Raw genomic sequence first — 25769 nt, forward strand, 5'->3', positions numbered from 1 at the left:
CCCTAATCCAGGACTCCCTCAACAACTAACGTAGAAGGCTCCAGAGCCAAACACGGTGTCTGGTACGAGCGCACACGCTCGTATCAATGCTCATACCGCGCAACGGCACCTCTTCTTCGTCAAGTACTTCACCCAGTGCAATTGGATCGGCGAGGGAATGAACGCGTCTAGAAACACACCCAAAATGAAGAACCCTAGCCTCCGGGGTGATTGCGGATGGGGAATTGATCCAAGGACTCCGCTGCCACAACACTGCATCAAGAGAGTATCATCACCATCATCTCCATCCCATCTCCATGTCCTTCTAATACAATAGTCGTTGTGGATTCACTTTTGTATTACTTTTGTGTCATCACCATGTTCATCTTAATCCATACCGCGATATTTGTACTCTCGATGTTCGAGTAGCTTCCCTAGTTTCTTGGGGATATGGAGGAACCCTAGTATGTCTTTGATTGATATTAGGATTTGACATCCTATTTATGTGTTTATGATAATAATCTTCTCGATGTTGTGTGAAGCTGACCATGAAACAAATGCCTCTTTTGGATGGAAGGTTGTTACTCTTAGCGTGAAGATCGGTTGAGGAGGTAGGTTAGTGACAATGCCTATCTCCTTCCTGGACGAAGACCGCTTTAGCCGCGGCCACACGGAGACCCTTAATTACCGTTCGGTAACCGGAGTGGGGATGAATGGTAGTGGTGTATATTAGTATATGATACGGGGTTGCTGCATGTATGCACACATTTGTACATTTGTACCTGGCTCCACCCACAAAGGGAAACATATAAAGTAGCTTAGGAATCTGACCTAGAATTATGCTCAGGCATCGCTCGTGTTATATACATACTTTTGGGGAATCCACACTCCCTGGAAACGTTTTAGTCCTAAAGTGTTACTCATGTCTCGCGCTACTTTATTTTACTTTTGCAGTTTACATTTCCGTTTGTTACAATCACTCAATATTTCCAACAGTTTTCCAATTTATTTTGAATCGCAATTAACTTGCAGGCAATATTATTTAAACCCTATGAGAGACAAAGACCGATTCCATGTGCTCCCTGTGGGATCGATACTCTTATTTTGAGAAGGCTACAGCTAAACCATGTGCACTTGCAGGACATCACAATGCAGCCCCCATCCACGTCTTTGTTGCAGTAGATGAACTACCCATAGCCGTTGGAGGAGCAACGAAGGCCGATGGGCGGTCAATAGCTCGGAGGGCGTCCTCGTACAAAAACAGGAAAGGGGATTTCAGAGTCGTTGGCACTAAACGGGTCCATGCCCCCCCCCCCCCACGCGTCAAGCTGTCGAGCCAGTGGGGCTCATTATTTGCGGAGCAAGGATTGAGACGACGGAGTGGTGGAGCAGCATCAGTGAGACCAAAGCGACGATCAGATAGTGATGTGTGAATGAGATTTTGACGATGAGGGGAGAGAGAGGTGGGGGTTATGGCGGATTCGAGATGTCCCGCTCGTCTCACGCGCTTCCCCAGGCGGCTTTGAAAAATGTCGATTCGGTTGTTCCCCCTTGGCTAGGCCTAGGGGGTGCTTTGAGGTTCATGCGGGCCACGAATATAATGCAGCCTGGACAGCCAAACATGCCAAATTTGCATCGCCAAGGACTGGTTGGGTGAGATGCAGCCTACCAGACACATCATAAGTGAGTGATTCTCACTACTTCTAACTATCACATATTGCGTGCTTCAACGTTATCAAAATTATTGTAGCCGCTAGATTACTAGCTTGATCCATTAGCATCTGTCTGATCTACGCATGAGAATCTTCGACCATGCAACATGAATTAGTGCATTTAAAGTGGATTTTGAATCACATTGTATTTAATTATGACATGCACCATTTTTCATGTTAACATTTTCTTTTACTTGTGCAGAAATTCTAAGGTAGTTGAAATCGCAAGGATTGAATTACTACCTCCGTTCCAAATTATACGATGTTTTGCATATTTTAATATGAACTACATAAAGACTCAAATGAGTGAAACACACTAAAATGCGTTTACATACATTCAATTCAAGAAAACATTAGAACATCTTATAATTTGGAACGGAGGGAGTAGTATTCTACACAATATTTAGAAGCTATATGTCCAGTTCTACCAGAATGTGTGTGTGTCATCTAGTAGAATTTAGAGGCTCGATGGCATTAGGGCATCTCCAACGCAGACTACTAAACCGATCGCAACCGTCCGAACCAAGCGGCCAGGACATGTTTTGCCATCCAATGCGGTACCATCGGTCCACGGACCGGTCTGGATGTTTGTTTTCACACAAAGCAGAGGCAAACCAAGGGAGCTTCGCGGGAGTCCAGGCCGCTGCCATACACGCATCCGACAAACCAGTCCCACCCAACAACCCTCCCGCCCGAAAAAACCTCCTGCACGAAGCGGTTGTCGTGCATTCATATCGGTCAGCATCACTCGAGAGCGGACTTGGTGGACCGGCATTGATGCTGGTTAGAGCAACTTGAACGGACGAGCGGTTGGCGCCGCTTCAATCCAGATGCGGTGACCAAGAAGCCTACTGTGGCCGCTGCACCACATTGAAGCCATCATCTAGTCCCTCGTGTGGCCGTGTCGCCTATTTTACCAGGAATCCGACTCTGTCCACACCGCACTGCTCTTCGATCCTCTCCGCTCCGGCGCGGGCGGCACCATCATCTCCACACCATGCCCAAGTCGTGGCTCTCCATGCTGGTAGGCAACGGCGGCTCCGAATCGTTGCATCGGTACCGTTGCTCTCTAGGGATGTCTTCCCCAGCGGTCATCGCAGCAGCCACGCCCCCTTCCGACAAGGAGAACATCATCTCCTTCGGCAACATGGAGGACCAGGCAACGCCGCAACAGCCACGCCTCCTTTCCGCACTGGCGGCCGCGGGGCATCGTGAAGGAGGAGCTGCACTCCTCGCCGCACTACCGCGTGAAGCAGGAGTCGTCGTCGCCTCTCTTGCGCGTAAAGGCGTGAAGTAGGTTTTTCTTAAGCTTTTAGCGAAATGGATGAAATATTGTCTTTTTATGTAAACTATGTTCGAAATATGCTGGATTCCGTTGTGTTTGATGAAATTTATCCAGTGCATTTAAATTTATTTTAAAATGGATGCGGACACGGTTCGATGACCGGCTCCCACTATTCCACATCACTGTCCGCGGGTTGATTCTTACGAGCCCACGGACGGATCCCGTGTCAGATTTAGGGCTCGGGGCCCTTGATTCTCCTACTTGTGTGAATAAAGGAAGCATGAACACCATATTTTTCGTTCTTCTTTTGCCGGCAAATATGCCCCATTTGAGAGTCCACCTGATGAGCCGGCCGGGGATAAGGTGCGATCCACGGTAGATCGAAAATCATTCTCATTCTCATCAGTGCATACATTCTTAGAAGGTTCCGTCGCCAAGCTAAAGCCTACCCTCTGCCCTAGGGTTACAGAATCTTCCAACGCATGCGCCCAACACACTCATAAAAGCGGGGATCCACGTCACTCGCATGCCCCACCGAAAACCCAACGCGGCCGCGACGTCGGACACACCGAGAGTCGCTCCGTCCCGCTCCGTCCCGTTCCATCCCACGGCCTGCCCAAATATAAAACCAACGGCCGTCCTCGATCGCATCGACGGACCAGACAACAGCGATCATGAGCCGCATACACCCCAACGCGGAGGCCTCCAGGCGTCTCCTGCGGGACGGCGCCGGCGAGGCGGCGGCGTGCTACACGGTCTGGATGAGGTCCAGCATGGGCTTCCAGGGCACCGACGGCTTCTCCGTCTACGACGCCGGGGGCGAGCTGGCCTTCCGCGTCGACAACTACTCCCGCCGCCGGAAGATCTTCGCCGGCGAGCTCACGCTCATGGACGGCCACGGCGCGCCGCTCCTCTCCCTCAGGCCGCAGGTCAGGTTCTTCCCATTCGACGAATTTAAAAGAGACGAATGTTGGCTTCGTCTCTTATCTCAGCGCTGGGGTTTTAGTGTTTGTTAAACAATCTAGGGGTTTGATCGAATCGACTGAACCTCTGATGGATGCACACAACATATTCGTGCTATTGCCTCCACGAGGTGCCTGTGACGCATCCACCGGCTAGTTGTTTCGGACGCATGCCGTTTCAATTTCGAATTCATAACGTACACATCTGAAAATGAGTAGAAGAAAAGAAAAGGCCAAAGTCCGTCTCCTATCTGCACTGTGCTCTGTCAATTTCTTCAGTCTGTATGTAATATAACTGAAGAACACATCTGAAACTTTGTATCCTATCTGCACTGCAGCCGCTGCCACTTTCTCAGTAATTTTACCGATATTTAGCAGACTAAATTAATAAAACAAGAATATGGGTTTGCATTTGGTAGGTGGTAACCCCATTTCCTGTCTCATTTTGGGGAGGAATTTCAATGAAAACAACGACAACTAGTTGGAGTAACAGCTGACAGAGTTCCATTGTGCCGTAACAGATCATCAGCATGCACGACCAATGGAACTGCTACAAAGCACCAGAAGAAGGCCAAGCAAAGAGGGCAAGATCACAGCAGCTCTTCTCGGTGAGGAAATGCTCGGTCCTGCAGAACAACCGTGAAGCAGAAGTTTACATGTCTTCAGCCTGCACCACCACCACCGACGCATCAGCATCAGACCATGGCAGCACTGGCCACCAGTCCCCCGGCTTCTGGATCGAGGGCTGCTTCCGGAGGAGAAACTGCAAGATCCGCAGGGCCCACGACGGCAAAGAGGTGGCGAGGATCGCGAGGAAGAAGGCGAGGACAGCCGCGATGCCTGACACGGCGCCTCTGACGCTCGGCGAGGACGTCTTCAGCCTCGTGGTGCAACCGGACGCTGATTGCACGATGATCATGGCCCTCGTCGTCGTTCTGGACCGGATCTGCTGGAGGCCGTACACGCCGTTGATATGTTCTTCGTAGCCCGCGCTGAGTCGGCGATCGATGAACCTCTGTTCGTTTTACACGGGGGAAATGTAGATGCCTTTTCTTTCTTCAGTTCTTCAAGTGACTGTCGCCTGAAGCAAGTAAGAGCCAGTGGAGATGAAGTGCTGTTCAGTTAGTTGCAGCTGTCGGTTGGCTGAAAGCCTGATCTAACTTGTAGTAAAACGTCGAACAAAGTTCTGACATGCAGCAATGCAGTGCATCAAAATGAAATCCCAACAATATGAATCTCGGACTTGAAATGCCTGTACGATTAATCTGCAGATTATTGTTCCTACATGACGGTGCCATGTTAATGGGCCACCTAGTGTTAGTTGCACCGTCAGAGAAAGTGCCAAGGACGGTACAGAAGACAAAATGACCAAAGTTTGTCGAATCCCAGCAGGGAAGCCTGTGTCTCCTGTGCCATCTTTTCAGCGTCTATTGCATGATTTGCATCTCCTTACGTCTGCGATCCCCGTCAGAATGATTCGGAATATGACGGAAATATACTGCAGAAAGGGAGATTTTGCGTTTCGGCGTAATGGGGATCTTAATTTTTACAGAATGTCAGAAGAATCGAGAAGATGGACGAAATTGAGGGAATATTGCCGTAAAGGTTAGCTGTCTTGTCTTGGCAGTCCTTTCGTATCTAAGCTACTTTTGATAAGTTAGCTGTAATGAAGGGTACTGCTTCTGTTCGGGAATAGCTGGCGTTTTATACATCAGCACAACCATGCATCTCATTCTGCTAATGTTTGAATGTGTATCTAAGTTCAGAAATTATTATACTACAAACTATATATATTTAGTTGGAATTATACTATAAAATATTGTTCAGGCTAATACAATATTTTACCTTACTTAAAATCTAAGTAATTTTTCACGTATCAGAGTTATACAGCTTCTGACTGCGTGCTTCCTTAAAAATCAGGTATTTATATAGATAAATAGAACCTCTTAATTACAATACTCACTCTATTTCATAATATAAGGATATTTAGAGTTTGTGCCACTCTAACTTTTATCTTTTTCGTTGTTGTTGAGAGGTTGACATCTTTTGGTTTGATCCTCACAGAAAAAAAACATCTTTTGGTTTGAACATCAATTAATACCACTAGATTTGACATGAAATATATTTTTATAATATATAGTGATCATTGTCAGGAAATATAGTAAATATTTTCTGAAACAACATAGTTTTCTTTAACATTTGTGGTTTAAGTGTTACTCTGGATACCATTTCAATATCATAAACTAATTATTGTGAATCACATAAACCATTTTTTTTCGTAATTGCAGTTAGCACTTACACCTTTTTTCACAAGTGGTACTCTGAAAGTAGGTTGTATTTGTTATTGAGGTGGTTTATGATAATCTAGTTTTGCAGTCAGTTGTGGTCTTTATTAAAGAAAGGGTAGACTCCCTGGATTTCATTTCACCGAAATCGACAATAACAAAATCTAGAGGGTAAACAATGGCACCATTAGAATAATACCCATGGAGAAAACAACACACTTCGAACCATTAATGGACCAACAGACTTAATGATGAAGCAACCAATTATAACATGCCAACATTCAGGCTATCCCGGTCTATATTCACTCCCGGACTATCCAAATGATCTCTCGAAAGTTGTTCTCCAAGTGAATGATGCAGCAATGCAAGGTTGCTAGATACTTTCACCGGGCACAACTTCCTCTAGCAGTGCAAGCGTTGCACCAACAATGCCCAAAGTCTGGCGCATTACCGGCCCTGAAAGGAGTAACTCAGTTTCCATAGTGGCACGATAAGGTTCAGAAGGCGGCAGTGGATGAGTCCAATATTGTGCCAAGAATTCAAAGCCAGGGTTGATCACTATGTAAGTTACGGATAAACTCCCAATACATGGTCACACCGAGCACTCAAAATACAAATGTGAGACAGATTCTTAAGCAGGGCAAGATGGGCAGGTTTTATCATTCACATGCTGACACTTACTCGACTTTTTGTGTATGATCAATATTGCAAAACATGTATACAAGATGACACACATATATACAGAATATGTCGTCAATGCACAATGGGTGTCCTCTGGAAATTAAACATGTTAGGGCAACTCTAACCGATGCACTATCCGGCGCTAAGGATAAATTCAGTTATCCTCCCTTACGTCCCCTAAAACAGTTAGTGGAGGATACATTATCCTCCCTCGCTGAAAAAAAACCCCAATCTCCCTATATATCCTCATCGCGCGCTCGGCTGAGGAAATGTGGCGCCTCCTCTTTCCTGCCACAGCCGCCGCAACCGATGATCGAACCACCCGCCGGAATGGATACCCCGGACCCCGCCGACCACCGCCACCGGCTTGTCGCTGCCGGAAACGATCCCCGCATCACCGCCCGCGCCGAAGAAGAGCTTGGGGATAAAAAAGTCCACCGGGTTCAAGCTCCGGCTCCAACCGCGGCAAAGGCCGCCAGGGTGGCGAGCGCCTCTCCGGCGACATCTTGCCGCCCTCCCGCTGCTCCCTTCGTGGCCAATCGAGCAAGAAAACCGACGTCGGCGGCCGAGAGGATGGAGGTGATGGTGGTGGTGCCGGCGGTGATGTTTTCTTCAGAGACCACCTCCTTTGAGTTCGTGCATGCCAATGGTTGGCTCGATCCACAACATATACATGTTATGTTTGTGATGATTTTCGTTCAAACATTTGTGTTTGAAGTGATGCCTTTTGGACGAACTATGCATGTTTTAATTTGAGAAATGCGATGATGAAACTATATGTTATGACGGTTATGTTATGCATGTTTTAATTTGAATATCTTTATGATATATATTGTGTAATGTTTAGAAGTTCATATGGCTTGGACACAAAATCTACACAATTTTGTTTTTACTTCACTAAGTATAGAGGATCAGGTAGGTGCGGTCACCGTTAGTGGAGTAATTTTTTTGTCCACTAACTTTACTCCGCCGGATCCTCCCTTAACTTTAGAGGATGGGTTAGAGTTGCCCTTATAGGGTGATTTCACGTAAAAAATACATTCAGTGTCACGCATTCAAACCATTTTTTTTAAGCTAGGCAAAAGATTTGCCATTTTCATTCAATAAGGAAGAAAGTTTAGAGTTTGTGGCCAGAGGCCGAATTACAAAATATCACTCTCGCGGCAATAAATTACGCAAGTGCTTAGTCCCAGCAAGACACCACAGACTACACTCCTCTTTTATCTTTGTGACAATAACTTCGACCGGCATCGTAGCATTGTGGAAGACCCTTGTGTTTTGTTCCTTCTGTATCTCCCATGAAATGAGCAGCATGAGGGAGATGAGCGGCCTTCGGGATTGCGTCATTCTGTACGCGTTGTGGCCCCACCAATCTTTAACGGAGTCCATGTGGCTCCAATCCAGAAGGTTCACGTCATGAAGGCCAAGCCGGACCTTTATCATGCCCCAAACTCTAACAGCGTATCTGCATCGGAAAAGTAGATGCGCCGCCGTCTCTTGAACTTGCTTGCAAAGGGGGCATAAGTTGCAATTAGGCCATCCCCGCTTTTGCAGTCAGTCAGTTGTCTAAATCCTATTGTTAATAACGAGCCACGCAAAAAACTTGCACTTTGGAGGTGCCCAAATCTTCCAGACATTCTACACAAGGTCCGTGTCCACTAAGCCCCGGAATTGAACCTCGTAGGCCGACGCAGCCGAATAATGGCCATCCATCGTTAGCTTCCATGAGATAGTATCCGCCCTTTCCGGATTTAGGTGGAGGAGAGAGAGCTTTTCCCACAGGCTGACAAACTCGGATAGGTGATCAACGGAGATGCCCTCGCATCCAAACCATATTAGGCATGAGTCAAGTAGACGGATTGCGTGACCATCATAAATTCATAAGATCATCCTGCCATTGCATAATTATAGGAGAGAAATATTGCCTAAAGGAATCGCAGAACACGCAGTAGAAATCCTTGTCATTTTCTATATCTCAATAGCTAGCCTCTGCTAACTTATTCCTCACGGAATGCAAGTATATCACCTCAGCATGCAACATGCATGAGGAAAATCCCACGTCAAATGCAAACATTTATGAGAATTTTCATTCAATTATGCTATTTGTATTAAATATTTTTTTACAACTATAAAATAATCAAATGCAATAAATCGTATGTATTTTTAGTTTTACTTCTCATGTTATTAGTCCAAATATTCATGTTCCATGTAACTAAATCTTATTGAAATATATTGCAGAGTATCCCCGCAATAATGTGTAGAATCGTGAAATCCCAGAAGAAAATAGGCAGGGCAAACACCCAGCCAATTGTCTGTTCCAAAACTGATTTTCTCCTATACCCAGGTTGCCACGTGTAACCAACCATCACAACAGAACTGGCTCATATAACTCTATTCCAAAAGGGAGAAATATGAACATGCATGGTCACAATAAAATAAATTTTGTGATTTTTTTATTTAACCAACTTGTTTTATTTCTCGTGACTAAATTCTCATGATATTTATAAAATAAGTTTAGCATGACACATTTCAAGAGACATAAACTAAGGACATGTGCAGTGTTTGATAAGATAGTCTTACCTTAAATCTGACACGTAATTTAGAGATGGCAATAAAAATTGATGTACAATGAGTTAGCTATTAGTTTTACCTCTAATAACTAGATATTTAAAATATATGGTGAGGGATATTGTTGCTAATAGATCATCTCTTAATTGATATACGTATTAATAGAAAGCAAGCTTTTTTCCCCTCTGATTTCTATTTCCTCAACTCATCATTTATAACTAGAGGGTGACTGCGCCATCCTTTAGTCATGAGTTAAGCCTCTCTTTTTTACCCAGGTTGTTACGTTCGGTTGCTTCATTGTGTGATTCACTTGAGTTGGACTGGCTTGAGAGAACCTTTTCCTTTAGGGTTTCCCTAGAGTCCACCTTTTCCTCCGGCGGCGCCGCCGGAGTCCACCCAACAAATCCAACGTCACGTTTAGCGATCCTGGCCAACAACTCACTAGGGTTGGCTCTCGAGAACAAGCCTGTGTTGTTGCATGGCGGATCCGGAAGCCCAGGAGATCGGGGGCGGGAAGAAGGGAGACCAAGGCGATCTAGGGTTTAGTGCGGAGGCGGGAGTTGCAGGAGGACATCGAAGGGAGTCTGGGGCGCCTTTGGGTGCGAACGGGGCTGGATCCATGGAGGCGGCGGGGGTTGAGGTTGAAGATGCAGATCGGGAAGAAGTTGTAGATCGGGAAGAGGACACTAATGGATGGGATCAATTTGGCCCGGACCCAGAGTTGGAAGACGTGTTTGAAGGAGGAGCACCTCGATCTTTCAGGAGAGGTAGATGAGTTGATTAAGGATGTTCGTTGGCTGTGTTTATTTCGAGTTCATACTATGAGGCCGTTTAGTCATGCGGCGTTACTGAATTCAATGAGGAATGCATGGGCTTGTGCCCAAGGAGTTACCTTCAACATCAAAGGGCTGAACCTGTTCTTGGCTCAGTGTAATGGATGGAGGACCTTGGCAATTTTGAAGAGATCCGGTGGTCATTGTGGAATACGATGGGTTCACTAACGTCTCTGAATATGCATTGGATATGTATCCTTTATGGGCGAGGATCAAAGGCTTGCCGGATGGGCTCACAAGAAAGAGGGAGTTGGCGGAGAAGGTAGCCAAGAAGGTCGGAGAGCCGCCATTTACGATGGTAGTTAACGAGGGGAGGATTAACCCAGCTAGCCACTTAAGGGTGAGGGTTTTGTGAATGTCCAGAAGCCATTGGTGAGGTTTGTGAGTATCACCCTTAAGGAGATGAAACGGTACCCTGTTACGTATGAGAAGCTGCCGGATTTTTGCTTTTTCTGTGGTTGTATGGGGCATGTGGTAGAGGAGTGCGGGGACGGGATTCATGACCCCGCCGGGTGCGAATGGGGGGATTGGTTGCATTGGATTAGTGAGCCGGCCATGGCGGGAGGTGGTGTAGGGCGTGGTAGAGGAGGGAGGTCAGCAGGCCAAGGCGTGGGGGAGCGAGATGGGCTGGTAGAGGTGGAGGCAGAGGCGTAGGAGGCTCAGGAGGAAGGGGCGGTTCAGTAGGAGCTCAGGCAAGTAAGGTAGATGATGTTGTTCAGCATGTGGGGGGCGGTGTGCACACAGTGCTAGGAACTCCCAATATTGGTGATGACGATGTGCGGACGGCCTGCAAGAGGCTTATGGGGGCAGACGGTGTTGTTATGGTGCGAGGGCAACCAGTGCCAAACCTTGCGGGTAAAGTCCCGAACACCGTCCTGATGTTGGAGGGGGGGAGTGGATCAGGGGCGAATAATGTGCCGGACTCGTCATCTACACCGGGCAAGGTGCCCATTGTAAAGAGAAAAAAGCAAGGGGAAGAGGGGGATGATGGTGACACAACTATGACTGAAGAGGCGACCTCCTCCGAGGGGGACCGTCGAGCCCAATGAAAGTCTTAAGATGGAACTGCCGGGAAGGGGGGAATACCCGGACAGTTCGTGAGTTAGCGACTATCTGTCAGTCGCATTCCCCCAATATGGTGTTTTTGTGTGAAACAAGACAGAAGGCTGAGAAAATAAAAAAGGTGCGTGGGAGGATTGGTTTGAAGGGTTTTGCTGGGGTTGACAGTATTGGTATGAGTGGCGGTCTCGCTCTTTTTTGGCATGAGAACTACGAAGTGGAGATCTTGGAAAAGGAAGAACACTTTATTGATGCACTGGTCCGTGTCCAGGAGGGGGCGGCGCAATGGAGGATCACTTGTATTCACGGTGAACCACGAGTAGAAAACAGGCACATCATGTGGTCAAAAATCGAGCAGCTAAAAGTCGTAAATGACCTACCTTGGCTTGTAGTCGGCGACTTCAACGAGGCCATGTGGGACTTTGAATATCTATCTGCTACACCGCGTGGAGAGCCACAAATGATTGCTTTTGGGGATACGTTGGAGATCTGTGGCCTAGTTGACCTTGGCTTCGTTGGTGTTCCCTTCACATATGATAATAAGAGGGGAGGAGGAGGTAATGTGAAGGTAAGGCTGGACAGGGCAGTTGCAACTAATGCGTGGAGGAACTTGTTTGCATATGCTACGGTAGTGCATGTTCCTTCGCCTTGTTCAGATCATGTGGCCCTTGTCCTAAAGGGTTCGGCCGATCTGGGGCCGCTAGGTGGAAAGCAGAGGAGATACGAGGAGATACGAGGTGTTTTGGGAGCCTGATGAGTCACTGCCTGAGGTGATAAAGGAGGCCTAGGAAGCAGTGGGGGAGTTCATAATATGTCTTAGTTGCGGGACGCTCTATCTAAAACAATGACAGCTCTCAGGGTTTGGAGCAAAAAATTTGGTAATATTACCAGAGAGCTTGCCAAGTCCCGCACTCAACTAGAGGAGTTGATGAATATGAACGCTGATCGTCCGGATATCGCAAGTGACGGACAAGATGAACGAGCTTTTGTACCAAGAGGAGATGCTTTGGTTACAACGATCGCGTATCACGTGGTTGAAGGGGGGGATAGAAACACAAAATATTTCCAAAGCAAAGCAGTCTGGAGGGCGAGGAAGAACAAGATTCGAGAGTTGACGGATAGTGTCGGTGTAGTTCACTCCGATCTTGCCTCTATGTGGGAAGTGGCTAACAGTTATTTTCATGACATTTTCACAGCTGACCCCACACTTAATGCAGCGCCTATTTTGGAACTAATTAACCCGGTGGTGACCGAGGAGGATAACACCAAGTTGTGTGCGCCTTTTACAGATAAAGAGATCTCGGATGCTTTGTTTCAAATCGGGCCACTAAAAGCTCCGGGTCCGGATGGTTTCCCCGCTAGATTCATTAAGAGGAATTGGAACACTCTTAAGGAGGGTGTGTTGGCTGCGGTGAAGGATTTTTTCAGCACTGGTGTCATGCCGGAGGGAGTGAATTCTACATCTATTGTACTTATTCCCAAAGTTCCCAACCCGGTAAAAATCACAGACTACAGGCCCATTAGTCTGTGTAATGTTATCTATAAGGTCATCTCCAAGTGCTTAATGAATAGGGTGAGGCCGTTGCTGGATGATCTCATCTCTCCTGAGCAAAGCGCCTTCATTCCAGGAAGGATGATTACAGATAATGCACTAGTTTCTTTTGAGTGTATCCATCATATCAAGCAGGAGAAGGATCCCACAAGAAGTTTCTGTGCTTACAAACTGGACCTATCAAAAGCATATGATCGAGTGGATTGGGTCTTCTTGAGGCAAATGATGCAAAAGTTGGGTTTCTCTCAGCGATGGGTGGACTGGATAATGTCGTGTGTCACGTCGGTGAGATACTCTGTCAAACTTAATGGAACCCTCTTGGATTCGTTTGCGCCGACATGTGGTATTCGGCAAGGAGATCCGCTCTCTCCGTTTCTCTTTTTGCTTGTGGCAGATGGTTTATCAGCTCTACTAAAGAGCAAAGTGGCTACGGGTGACATCATGCTGGTGCAGGTTTCTAGACGAGGACCGGGCATCTCACACTTATTGTTCGCTGATGATACCTTGTTGTTTTTTGAGGCTTCTAGAGAACAAGCAGATGAGATTAAAGTGGTGTTGGATTTGTACGGGAAGGCGACGGGGCAGTGCCTAAACCCCAACAAGTGCTCCATTCTTTTTGGCGAGGCTTGCCCCGTAACGGTTCAGGAGGAAGTAAGGTCAGTACTTAATATCACGAGCCTTCACTTCGATGAGAAATATTTGGGCCTGCCGACGCCGGATGGGCGGATGTCTAAAGGGCGTTTTCAGAATCTACAGACTCGGCTCACCAAACGGTTGATACAATGGGGGGTGGTCTCTTGGCGCAACCGGGGAGAGAAGTGTTGATTAAGTCGGTAGCGCAAGCACTCCCAACTTATATTATGGGTGTCTTCAAATTACCGTTTTCAGTTTGTGATGATCTTACACGCATGGTGCGGAATTTCTATTGGGGATCGGCAAAGGGTAAAAGAAAGGTGCACTGGAAGACCATCTCTTGCAACCCAAGGACAGGGGAGGTATTGGTTTTCGCGATTTCCAGCTGTTTAACTAGGCCCTGTTGGTTAGGCAGGCGTGGAGGCTCTTAACGAAGCCAGACAGCCTATGTGCTAGGGTTTTAAAAGCACGTTATTATCCAGATGGCAAGTTGGAAGACACAGTTTTTGCTGGGAACGGGTCATCATCTTGGCAGGCTATATGCCATGGCCTGGAACTGTTGAAAAAGGGGCTACTATGGAGAGTAGGGGATGGGGCAAGCATAAGGGTGTGGCGGGATAGCTGGATCCCGAGACCCTTCTCATATAAGCCGATCTCTCCTCAAGGGCGCTGCCGCATTCGGTTTGTTTTTGATCTGCTAAACACTAATGGTCTTGGAAAGTTGAGCTCCTTCGGGAATATTTTGTGGCTGCGGATGTACATGAAATAATGAAGATTCGTGCATCTCCTAGAATGGAGGGAGATGTGATCGCTTGGGGTCCCGGCAGACATGGTATTTTTACAGTTAAATCAGCTTACGAATTGGCTTTCGATGAGGCTCATCGTAGTTCTGCGGTGGCGTCCAGTTCGGCGCCTTTGGGAAGCCGTGCTTGCTGGGACTTCATATGGAAGTGTGACGCCCCTCCAACGGTGAAGCACTTCGCTTGGCGCCTGTCGAATGATGCACTACCCACATGGCAGAGGAAACACCGTATTGGACTGGAAACCACAGGTATGTGTCCGGTATGTGGAGGAGAAGAGGAGGATAACTTTCATCCGTTCGTGCGCTGTCAGTTTGGGCGTGATCTGTTTGTGGCTATGGCCAAGGTGTGGAGGCTCCCGGATATCACATCAATACTTAACAACGAGGAAGAATGACTGCTACACGTCCTGGATCCTCTTACTAACCTTGAACGAACAATGGTATTAATGATTTTCTGGAGGAGCTGGTTTGTCCGGAACGAGCTAGTTCATGCTAAGCCTGCCCCGCCTATGGAAGTCTCTCTAAGATTTCTGCAAAGCTATCTGGTGTCCTTGGTTGGTATCAAGCAGAATCCACAGGCTGACCCAGCCAAAGGCAAAACTTATATTGCATGGAAGCATACAGTGAGAAGGGGGAGAAGCGTTGGTGATCAGGACGAACGGAGTTGGACTACACCGGAGCCGGGGTGGTGCAAATTGAATACTGACGGATCTTTTGTTGCGTCGGAACAAGCGGGTGCGGGCATGATCTTACGTGATCATCGAGGGGCTATCAACTTCTCGTCATGCAGGGTGTTGTTTTCGTGCAGAGACTCCCTTGAGGCGGAGTTGTGCGCGTGTATGGAAGGCTTGTCCCTTGCCTTGCAGCGAAGTGATTTGCCGATCGTGGTGGAGATGGATTCCCTCGAAGCAGTCTCTCTCATATCAAGCTTAGATATGGATCGCTCAGTTTACTCTTCTATTGTTAGAGAGATTAAGCAGTTAATGGGTTTAAGGAAGACTTGTATTTTTCATATAGTTAGGTCTCAAAATAAAGCTAGTGATTGCTTAGCTAAGTTTGCTAGAACCCAAGGTAGGACCTTGACTTGGTTAGGAGCTGGTCCAGATGAAGTAGTGGAAATAGCATCATATGATTGTAAAGACGTTGTGATTGAGAGTAATGCAATGCTATTTCTCCCGGAAAAAAAAAAGAGTTGGACTGGCTTTTAGTTACACTTCTGCTGTTGTTGTTTTCATGGCTTGGCTCATATCCGATGGATGCCGTATTTGGTGTGCGGGGTATACTAAACTGTTATGTGCATATAACTGTACACATAACATATAAAAAATAAAATATGGATATGTCACGTTCACCCAAAAGTAAACTCAAACATAACGCTCATACAATGATTCACTCCCTTACGACTGGGCCCATCATCGACCCCAAACCCTGACTCACAAAAAGCTAGTTTTAGTAGAAGTAGACACGTGGCACTTCACTAGACTGAGAAAAATGGCTATCTGCTTTGCTTCTTCTTTTTGAGCGGTATAAAATGGCTTTCTGCTGAAAAATGGCTTGATACTTTTTTTTACCAGCAAAATGGCTTTATACTTTTTTTGAGGGAAAAAACAAAAATGGCTTTATACTTTGTCTCCACTGGACGGAGCGAGTAGCAGCGACCGGACAGAGAGCCGGAGACGGCACTTTTGGGCTTTAACGGGCTGGTGACTGTTGCGGGCTTGCAACACCGGCCTTAAATACTGGGACGCGCACTCGTTGTCCAGCATGCATGCAAGCCAGGTCTCCATTCCATTATTCCATACCCATCCATCCGCAGCCATTCTCGATCGAGCGCCCGCCCCCTCACGACACCCGCACCCCTACTCCTCGCTCGATACATTCCACACGCGCGCGCACACGTACACGGTACACCAATCGCAATCGACTCGCGCGCGCGCACGCTCGCTTCTCGCTCCACAAATCAAGAGCCAAGCACCACGCTGGTTCCCGCCCATCTCATTCCCATTTGTCCATCCATCGCGCACCTCCAGCAGCCTGCCCTCCCGCCCGTATGTGCCTGCTGCTCTCTGGCAGCACCAGCGGACCAGCCAGCATGAGCAGGATCCACCCTTCCGATCGCGGCGACGGCGCCCGCCGCGCGGCGCGGACGGCCGCGGCGGCGGAGCGGGAGCGGCAGCAGCCAGCTGTGTACACGGTGTGGAAGAGGTCCAGCATGGGGTTCCAGGGCACCGACGGCTTCTCCGTCTACGACGCCGCCGGGAGGCTCGCCTTCCGCGTCGACAACTACGCCCGCCGCCCCAAGGCCTTCGCCGGCGAGCTGCTGCTCATGGACGGCCGCGGCGCCCCTCTCCTCTCCCTCAGGCCGCAGGTACTCTACCGTGCATGCATGCATGATCACAGCAGCTTCTTCCCACGTAAACACGCCATCAAACTCTGCGTCCGGTCGTTACTAACTCTTCTTACTCTCTCTGCTCGTGACAGATCTTCAGCCTGCACGACCGATGGAACTGCTACAGAGTTGCACCGGGAGAAGAAGGTTGCCCGGAGACGGACAAGAGCTCCTCCGCGCAGCAGCTCTTCTCCATGCGGAAGTGCGCCGCTCTGCAGAGCACGGACGACGCAGAGGTCCACATGTCAACGACCTCGGCGGCGACGACGTCAGGGCGCGGCTGCCGGGCTCCGCCGTCCCCTCCTTCCGGCTACCGCGTGGAGGGCTGCTTCTCCAGGAGGAGCTGCAAGATCACCAGGAGCGACGGCCAGGAGGCGGCACGGATACTGAGGAAGAAAGCCGGTGGACCTACGGCGGCGGCGGCGTCGTCGTCCAGGCCCGTCGCTCTCGGCGACGACGTGTTCAGCCTGGTCGTTCGGCCGGGCGTGGACGCCGCCACGGTCATGGCTATTGTCGTTGTCATGGACCGGATCTGCCGGAAGCCCTACGCACCAATGGCGTGCTCTGCACAGTAATAATCAATAGCTACTGTACTAGACGGTGCGCCCACGTCAGTCAAGAGTTTTTCGTCCTTTGGTTGGATGAATCGGAGAGGCGCATGAACGCCGCCCCCTTCCTGAAGACATTGCGATGTCGAAGAGCTGTTCTTTATCTGTTTTATTAGTGTGTGGTTTTTGGTCATTTGTACGGGTTGTAAAAGAGTAGCAGTACCGTCATGCCTCAAAGTGGCGTTTGCTGTCATTTTGTAAGCTGACTTGAGCATCAAATATCTTGATAATCGCTTTGATAAAATCTGGTCGAGTGCGTATAGAAAATCTTCAATTACATAAAAAATAAATATACTGACACGCACACTGTGACCTCAGGAAGCCAATTCCATTTGCAGTGGAGTTGAGAAATTCAGTGGGATTAGTGGATACCCAAAGCACTAAAACTAAGCCAAAATGGTTGCCTTTGCCGTGCATCTGCCGAAGGAGGAGACCTACGCCACGTTCCCAACATGTTGGGCAACCCAGCAGGCGAACAATGAATGGCCAAGCAACTGCGCCAAAGCGACGGGCCTAGTTGTTGGCATGCCATTGCCAAGCCCTCCAGGACACACGACCACGACGGGGAGGAAATTACCTGGTGCAGGTTACCTAGTACAGAGGCAACGAATCCAACGCTGAACACTCACCGCTTGGCAAAGGCACCAGCAGATGTGGCGAATTGCAATCCAGAGCACGCACAAGACAGAAATATTCCGTTCCATCAGCACATCCTATCATGTCATGTGGCATCCAGCCAGGGGCATCCGGTGAGACAAAAGCCTTCTTTCCGCGGCCACAAGAACAAAGGTCCTCTTTGGCGTACATACCAGGCAGGCACACAGCGTAAAAGATGAAAATGACCAAAGTCCACAGCCAGAATATGCACAGGATGAAAGGGACCAAAGTTGCCCAGGCTCCGCAAGCGAATTCAGCCGTTACCTGAGCTTTCTTTCGCGACGCGTAAAGAAACCCGAAGTGCTGAAATTCAATCAATCAAATATCATGAAAGGATCCGCTGTCCTTCAGGACTAAGAAACATTTTTTCCAGTTTGTCCATCGCAAGGAAATTTGATGCTATGATGCTTTACGAGAAGGAAAAACAAAGTCCCCCACTAAAAACAAAGCTTTAATCATGTTTTGTTCGCTCATTGTAACAGGGAGAGCAATCAAATTGCTCATGAAATAGCCAAGTTAGCTAGATTTTACACCCCCGGCACCTGGATGGAGTCACCTCCGGTTGAGGTGGTCTCGTTTATAGTATCTGATACGTTGGTTCTCACATACGAATAAATAAAGTATCGTTTGTCCAAAAAAAAAGTCCCCCGCAAAAAACAAAGCTTTAAACAGTCGGCTTTCTTGTATGCACAAGGCAGGCTCAACTTACGACAGGTTGAGTGGATTTACGACTGAATTGTTTTGCTAATAAACATTTTATAACAGTGAAGAGTCCACTTTCGGCAAAGCACAAGCTAAATGCTTAGCCGCTCAGGGAATATAACTTTAGCCCATAACCACGTAACCGCATACTCTTCCCGTCCCCATTAGGAATATGTTGAACTGAGTATTACAAATTCAGTTTTGCTAATGTTGTGCAATGTATCAGCTGTAACATCTTAGGCTTTAAAATGAGCAGAATACTCCCACCCAAATAAACTATCACCTCTGTGCGGTATAATATAACCCTTAATGCACTTCCAAAGTAATATCGAGAAAATTTGACTTTTGTCAACTTAAATGGTACAGGTAATGTCGAACCAAGGTGTAAACTGAAACTAAATGATGCGTCCAGTTGGTTGATATTAATTCGTGATGCCAGTTTACAATTGCAACTCTTAATATATCCTTAGAACAATCTGCAAGAGACTCTTAGTATATCCTTAGAACAATCTGCAAGAGACTCTTAGTATATCCTTAGAACAATCTGCAAGAGGCCTAGTTCAGTGTGTTCCACGTATTAAAAGATCATGTTAGGTCCATGCTAGAGCTGTTGCCTATAGTTTGGTTACTACTGATAATAGCAGATTTCATCATTCATGGCATAATCACAAACATAAAACAAATAATGCTTTTGGTTGATAAGTAAAACAGCTAATCATCCATACCTAGGAAGCTATTACATCCCCTGCAATGGAATGTCTAAACACCATATATCATTTTTGCTATAATCTAGCCACTGCCTTGTGCATCTCATAAGTAAATACTTTGCCCACAATACCTTTTTCATGTATTGAATCTTGCAAACTAAGAAACAATGCAGGGATTGTAAGGCTCGGACGCCTGTGTTTTTTCATGCATGTTTGGGATCAATAAACCTAAAACATTAATATCCATAAAGCCACAACTAGCGAGGAACAACTGTCATCACATACTACATAAGTAACCCACCACCTCAGACTCATCAGCTGAGACTCGACATCACCAGGTCAGTGGAAAATAAAATATTCATTGCTACACTCTCGAAAAACTATGCAGAACAAACAGTCCAAAAGTTTATTTCAGTGAAAACACTAAGTGAAAAATAGAAAACTGTTTGTAAGAAATACATCTAGGAGAAAAGAGCACGGTACTCGTTAGCCTCATGACTCATTTCTTCCATGGTTCTATCTTTTCTTTCAACATCCAGATCGAGCTTTTCCTTCAATTCTTTTTCTTTCACATCAATCTGTTACAAGGAAAATGGTAGGATTTAGTGAAAAAAATCATAAGAAATTATATGGATGGCAAAACAGGTGGGCAACGAACCGCGTCATATATTTCATCATTATTTTCAAAATCTCCCTTCTTCCTGGGGATGACATGGATGTGGACGTGCGGAACTGTTTGGCCAGCTTGAGGGCCATCCTGTACCAAAAAGATATCAATAAGGAAATGCTTCTTTGTCATTCATTGGTTATTAAAAGGTAAAAGGTGAACAAGGTAACCGGATCAGCAGCAGATCTGGAGTAAAAGTCCAAAGAACAGACAGGAACCTCATATGGCAGTGTAAGCGTAATTTAGGTGATTAGCCTGATCTATTTTGTTCTGGACCCCAGTAGCAGAATCCAAAAATCATGCGCTTTCAATTGGATGAACTAATTATATAAAAATTTCGAAGCATAAGCTATTCAGTACATATATAGAGAGACAGAGAGTTGACCTGAATCGCAAATGTAAGTGAAGAAGCTTTGTGGTACTGCTCAAGCCGTACACCAACTTCCTTTGCAGTGACCCATAAATCACTTGTCTCATCAGTGCTTAGATCAGTAAAGCGTTTCACTTCACGCTTGGGGCACACAAGGACATGTATGTTTTGTTAAGGAAAAAATGTATAACCAAACTTTACAATGTAAGTAAACGTTTTACAGTGAACTATGAAAGCTGCGAACCAAGGGACAGCAAAGCTACCTCGAGTTAAAGTATTATACCATCACTCCATCAGTATATGTAGCACGGTAAATGTTGCAGTATGAGTACATTTCCTGCCTTTCTTCGAGAGGTTAAGCATTTTGGGAACTTGTCGGTGCACAAAGTGATGGACATAATAATAGCAAAGATCATATATCATAAAAAGATGATGACGTCATCACTCACGAGTCCATCAGGTACAAACAGATTCCAGCAAGAGATAACTATTTGGCTACTTTTATATGAACCATTCACTTATATAAATAGCTAACCCTAGCATAATTCTCTTGACATCTTGATATTCAGATTTACATTAGCCATGCATTTTTACTTTTTTAGAGATCTGTGCAAAATGAAAGATTATTATACCATACAAATTTCATTCCTTTGATTCTAAACTGTGTTTCCTACTGTATATATCTGCACCTTGGACACTTCAGAAACAAGCAAGTGAAACAAAGTTTATGAACAGTCTGACAAAAAAACGAGATTCCAGGCTTGCCGGCAGTGTTTAACTGTAAATCTCGGCAATGAGTATGCCAAAACAAAGGATATGACCTGCAGTGTAAGATTGGGGCATGTTAATATAGCATAAACAGTATACCGCGATCTATAAAGTTGTGATCATAAATAGCTGCTATACTACAAATACATACAATGTTAATACAACATCTTCAGGGTTTAAATGTGCACGTGCTACTCCGACATCATGGATAATTGTGAGTCAGACTTGCGATTATTCACCACACCAAGTATTACAAAATTATAAGGAAACAAATTGTGCTAGCGCTGGAACCCTAAAGTGCGATTTATTATCCACCAGCAACCACATTGACATCTCCGTCAAACAAACAAAAAATACAACCACAAGCTGACAAGCAATTCCTGTGAAAGTGAAAATTGAACAGAAATTAGGCAAGGGAAAGTTGGGGCAATCATAGAGATTTTTACCAGGGAGGAGGGGGCGTAGGTTGACCATGGCGTAGGAGAGGGGCGTGGCGTGGAAGACCTCCCTCGCGTCGATCCTGTAGGGCCCGAACTTGTACGCCGACGCCTCCATCTCCGGCGACGGCGGAGATGACAAGGAGGAGGTGGCCCGTGGCCAAGTCCGGCGGCGAAGGGTGGCCGTGCCCGTACGAGCCGGCGGGGTCAGAGGGAGGAGGAGGGCACGCGAGCGCAGGGCGGAGCACAGCCCAAGCAGCATCAGCAGCATCAGCAGCAGGCAACAGTTTTTTTTTTCTTTTTTTGAGGGCTGCAGCAGGCAACAGTTGAGCACCGAGTCGGAGAAGAGAGAGAGGGGAAGGTGATAGCTGTGGGCCTCTATTGCCCATGTTAGCCCATCTTAGTAGCGGCTGGGCTGCGAACAGCCAAGGCCCGCAGTTATCATCTGTTTTTCTTTTAAGTAACCAAATTCGTTGATAGTTCTAAAAAGAAAATCGTTGATTTCAAAAGTTTTGATAAATCTAGTTTGTGTTCGGTGTTCCATCTTGTATGTTCATACATCTGCCTTTCATCGTAAACTAGACAAACCAGCAGCAAAGAAAGGATAGTGTTGCTCCTCAGATTACATGAAAATAATCTCGTTGGCCTTCGTCAGGGGGCAAACGCTCCAGTGTATGCATTACAAATGCAACTACATTTTGTCATTGGAGTTCATGAAAGAACGTTCTTGTCTTTTGTTGGAACCGAGTTAGTCGCGTAGGCGATACCGACCTACATTATGGGTGTATTCAAGTTGCCCCTCTTTGTGTGTGATCTGTCATAGCTAGTTCGTAATTTTGGTAGGGTTCAAAGAAAGATAAAAGGAAGTCCCACTGGGTGTCTTGAGAAAAGATAATTGAGCTCAACAGCAAGGGAGGACTAGGGTTCTGCGACTTCCTTCTGTTTCACCAAGCCTTGCTCGCAAGGCAAGATTGGCAGCTTCTCACTTGGTCGGACTCGTTGTATGCATGGTCCTCCAAGTGAAGTACTCCTACTATCCTAACGGTGTTCTTGAAGACACTAATTTTGCAAGGACCGCCTCATCGACATGGTACACTATTCATCATGGCCCGACCCTTCTAAAAAGGGTATTGTATGGCCAATGGCGGATCCAGGATATCATACTTAGGTGTTCAAAAAAAAATTGCGGGTTTCCCAAAAAAGAGATCTAATATCTAAAATGTTCATGTAGCAAGAACTTTTTTTCATCAACATGATAATACCTTTTTTTGGCCAATAAAATGATAATACCTTGTAGAAATGACAAAAGAAACAAAGATTATTTACTACATAATCATATAGTTGGGGATCACACAGCCATTAATATATATACAATGCATCTGAGAGCAAGTACAATAGCAGGCTTATAGCCCACTTACATGTCAATTTTGCCTACATGGAGGAGAAAGACATGAAAAAGTGAGAGGAGTGGGCTCTCATGCAAGAGCCTAGCTATATGTGTGATCCAATGCAGATGCAATAAATATGAAGAAAGAGATAGAGAGGAGATGAGAAAAAGTAGTAATCTTATAACCAACCTTATATCTAATCTTATTGTACGAGTGACTATATGAGTTGGCTATAGATGATATGACAACATCTTATAGCCAGCAGTTGGTTGTATTATTAACCATGCTCTGAAGACAATGGGCAAGAAGAATGCTAATTGCTAATTACCTGGTGCTGATGACATCTGTAGGTGTAGACAGTAGACTGATGTGTAATTCGTGCTATAGGTAACGACCGCACACTCATGACCAAATGTGGATCCGCCACTTTGTATGGTGCATCAACAATGACAAACAAGTTACGTTCTGGAAAGATCCATGATGACCCCGACCTACCTTCTACGTACCAGTGTCACCGCGCGGCACCCGCCGGCTTCGGTGACTAGCAGAGCTCTTGGACGAGCATGGGAGGTGGAATATCGATCTTATCCGACAACACTTGCTCCTGATGGATACGGAAACCACTCAATAATAAAGTCGTCATGACGTCGACTCTATGACGTCCTTGCATGGGCTTTAGATCTCAAGGAGAACTTCAACAGATGCAGCACCTAAGAGCATCTCTAGTGGCTTGTGTATCCCATAGTCTATGTCAAATATAGACCATCAGAGACCAAAAAATGTGTCCAGCGGCTTGTGTATGCGCTAGTCTAAATTTCAGACATCCACCCGAATCGCTACGCATTGTCCATATTTAGACGACGGAGCGAGGACGTCCAAACAGAGCTGCCCCTTCGCGAGCTCGCTCCCGCGCCGATCTGGAGAAGTTGGAGACAAGAAGACGGCCACGCCACTGCCCTGAGGAGCTCGCCGTCGCTGAGGTACGCTCTGGTTTTTCCGATTCGGAGAGAGGGAGAGTGATTGAAGAGACAGGGCAGGGAGATGGGGCCGATGGATCTGAGGCCAAATCCGGCCACCGCCGCCGGCCACTGTCGCCCTTGCGGATGGGGCAGGGAGATGCGAGAGAAGGGGCAGGGGGATGGGGCTCCGGTTGCGAGCGCGGCGCCGGCGGCGAGCATGTGCGCGAGCGGCGGGTGCGCCGGCTGCGAGCGGCTGGTGTGAGGGGGATGCGCGAGCTGCGGGGGCGAGCGTGTGCACGAGCGGCTGGGGCGCCGGCTACGAGCAGCGGCTGTGAGGCGCGAGCGGGTGGGGCACGAGCGCGAGCGGCTGTGAGGCGCGAGCGACTGGGGCGCCGGCTGCGAGCAGCGGTTGCGAGCAGCGGCTGCGAGCAGTAGCGTGTGCGCGAGCGCCAGCTCTCTAAATATTGATGCTGCTCCCTGTATCTGAATATTGCTGCTCCATGTATGTGAATATTGGTATTGTTCTCTGAATATCTAAATATTGTTGCTGCTGCTCTTTGTGTGCAGATGGAAAACTCATATGAGCTGGACTCACAGATCAACAACTCCTCATGTCTAGACATGATGAATGTAGGATCGAGTGACACAAATTGTTACGGAACAACAGATTGTAGCCCACTTGCGGAACAAGTGACGATGCCTCCACAAAAGGGGAAAAAATCTGCGAAACCAAAATCAGCAAAAGGAGCCTCCACAAAAGGGAAAAATTGGTCAACTGCTGAGGACTTGGTGTTGATTCAAGCATGGGCAAACACTAGTCTGGATGCGGTGACCGGGACCGATCAGAATTCAAGTACATATTGGGGTAGGATTTCAGATCACTACGACGCTCACAAAAAACCGTCATGGCCGGAGCGTGGTTCTAATGGACTCACTTGTCGTTACAACGTAATTTCAGCGCTCACGAGCAAGTTCTGTGCATGTATTCAACAGATATTAAATAGAAATTGTAGCGGAATGACTCTCTCTGATAAGGTATGCATCTATCTTCTAATTCGCTTCTAATATACCATGTGTTGTATGGAAGTGTTAACTCTTCATTTCCTTTTTCAGGAAAGAGATGCACACCGCATGTACATTGAACTGGATGAGAAAAAGAAGCCATTTACATTAATGCATTGCTACATAGAGTTTGAGAAGTATCCAAAGTGGCAGACACGTCCGCTTCCTCAGAAGAAACAAAAGAATACCTCGGATGCAAGTCCGAGTACAACCTCCAACGATGAAGACTTCGGCGCATGCACTGATGCTCTCGAAGAAGAGCTAAGACCTCCTGGTACGAAGCATGACAAGAATGAACGTTTGAGGAAAGGTAAAACTTCTGAATCCAATGATAGTGGTTGCAAGTTATCATTAGAAAGTGTGTGGGCACAGAAGATAGAGAAGGATGATATCAAAGAGGCCACAAAAATTGCTCGCTATGCGAGAGCTTTTGAATTGCAAGAGAACCAGATTGCATTGCAAGAGAAGGAGGATGCACGGAAATAGTTTGAATTAGATGAGAAAATCATGCTCATGGACACATCTCATATGAGTGATGCACAGAAGCAATTCTACAAGAATAAACAAGATGAGATCATTGCTCGCTGCCAGAACACATCTGGTTGACCTTCATTTGTTGTTCTGTCTACTATTTCTTATCACTTGAACTATTTGTCACTTGAATTATTTTTCACTTCAACTATTTGTGACTTGAACTATTTGTC

General features: G+C 46.7%; 4 protein-coding genes across 4 annotated transcripts; 3 read left to right on the forward strand and 1 right to left on the reverse strand.

The window, feature by feature from the left end:
- The first annotated feature begins 3620 nt into the window (after positions 1 to 3620).
- LOC119300925 (protein LURP-one-related 8-like) lies at positions 3621 to 5191 on the forward strand. Its single transcript, XM_037577828.1, has 2 exons — positions 3621 to 3905; positions 4460 to 5191. Exons 1-2 carry the CDS (start codon positions 3651 to 3653, stop codon positions 4922 to 4924), a joined length of 720 nt encoding a protein of 239 aa, XP_037433725.1. The 5' UTR covers positions 3621 to 3650; the 3' UTR covers positions 4925 to 5191.
- An 11050-nt stretch (positions 5192 to 16241) lies between these two features.
- On the forward strand, positions 16242 to 17592 carry LOC119297195 (protein LURP-one-related 8-like). Its single transcript, XM_037575074.1, has 2 exons — positions 16242 to 16719; positions 16833 to 17592. The coding sequence occupies exons 1-2, from the start codon at positions 16402 to 16404 to the stop codon at positions 17313 to 17315; spliced, it is 801 nt and encodes a 266-aa protein (XP_037430971.1). The 5' UTR covers positions 16242 to 16401; the 3' UTR covers positions 17316 to 17592.
- A 2045-nt stretch (positions 17593 to 19637) lies between these two features.
- Positions 19638 to 21950, reverse strand: LOC119300927 (bifunctional bis(5'-adenosyl)-triphosphatase/adenylylsulfatase FHIT-like). Its single transcript, XM_037577831.1, has 4 exons — positions 21664 to 21950; positions 20467 to 20613; positions 20073 to 20171; positions 19638 to 19992 (listed from the first exon to the last, which is right to left on the reverse strand). Exons 1-4 carry the CDS (start codon positions 21925 to 21927, stop codon positions 19876 to 19878), a joined length of 627 nt encoding a protein of 208 aa, XP_037433728.1. The 5' UTR covers positions 21928 to 21950; the 3' UTR covers positions 19638 to 19875.
- Positions 21951 to 24694: 2744 nt separating this feature from the next.
- On the forward strand, positions 24695 to 25566 carry LOC119300926 (glutathione S-transferase T3-like). Its single transcript, XM_037577829.1, has 2 exons — positions 24695 to 25038; positions 25117 to 25566. The coding sequence occupies exons 1-2, from the start codon at positions 24700 to 24702 to the stop codon at positions 25549 to 25551; spliced, it is 774 nt and encodes a 257-aa protein (XP_037433726.1). The 5' UTR covers positions 24695 to 24699; the 3' UTR covers positions 25552 to 25566.
- Positions 25567 to 25769: the final 203 nt, after the last annotated feature.

The sequence above is a fragment of the Triticum dicoccoides genome, chromosome 5A, assembly GCF_002162155.2.
Source record: "Triticum dicoccoides isolate Atlit2015 ecotype Zavitan chromosome 5A, WEW_v2.0, whole genome shotgun sequence".
NCBI lineage: Eukaryota > Viridiplantae > Streptophyta > Magnoliopsida > Poales > Poaceae > Triticum > Triticum dicoccoides.

What these genes read in the sequence shown, in the direction of transcription:
- LOC119300927 (XM_037577831.1), bottom strand. Translation starts at nt 21,927, where the DNA reads ATGCTGCTGATGCTGCTTGGGCTGTGCTCCGCCCTGCGCTCGCGTGCC. An exon ending in TACGCCCCCTCCTCCCTGGT is followed by an intron (nt 20,614 to 21,663) that starts AAAAATCTCTAT and finishes TAACAAAACATA; the next exon opens with CATGTCCTTGTGTGCCCCAA. An exon ending in CACTTACATTTGCGATTCAG is followed by an intron (nt 20,172 to 20,466) that starts GTCAACTCTCTG and finishes TTTTTGGTACAG; the next exon opens with GATGGCCCTCAAGCTGGCCA.
- LOC119297195 (XM_037575074.1), top strand. Translation starts at nt 16,402, where the DNA reads ATGTGCCTGCTGCTCTCTGGCAGCACCAGCGGACCAGCCAGCATGAGC. An exon ending in TCCTCTCCCTCAGGCCGCAG is followed by an intron (nt 16,720 to 16,832) that starts GTACTCTACCGT and finishes TGCTCGTGACAG; the next exon opens with ATCTTCAGCCTGCACGACCG.
- LOC119300925 (XM_037577828.1), top strand. Translation starts at nt 3,651, where the DNA reads ATGAGCCGCATACACCCCAACGCGGAGGCCTCCAGGCGTCTCCTGCGG. An exon ending in TCCTCTCCCTCAGGCCGCAG is followed by an intron (nt 3,906 to 4,459) that starts GTCAGGTTCTTC and finishes GTGCCGTAACAG; the next exon opens with ATCATCAGCATGCACGACCA.
- LOC119300926 (XM_037577829.1), top strand. Translation starts at nt 24,700, where the DNA reads ATGCCTCCACAAAAGGGGAAAAAATCTGCGAAACCAAAATCAGCAAAA. An exon ending in GAATGACTCTCTCTGATAAG is followed by an intron (nt 25,039 to 25,116) that starts GTATGCATCTAT and finishes TTCCTTTTTCAG; the next exon opens with GAAAGAGATGCACACCGCAT.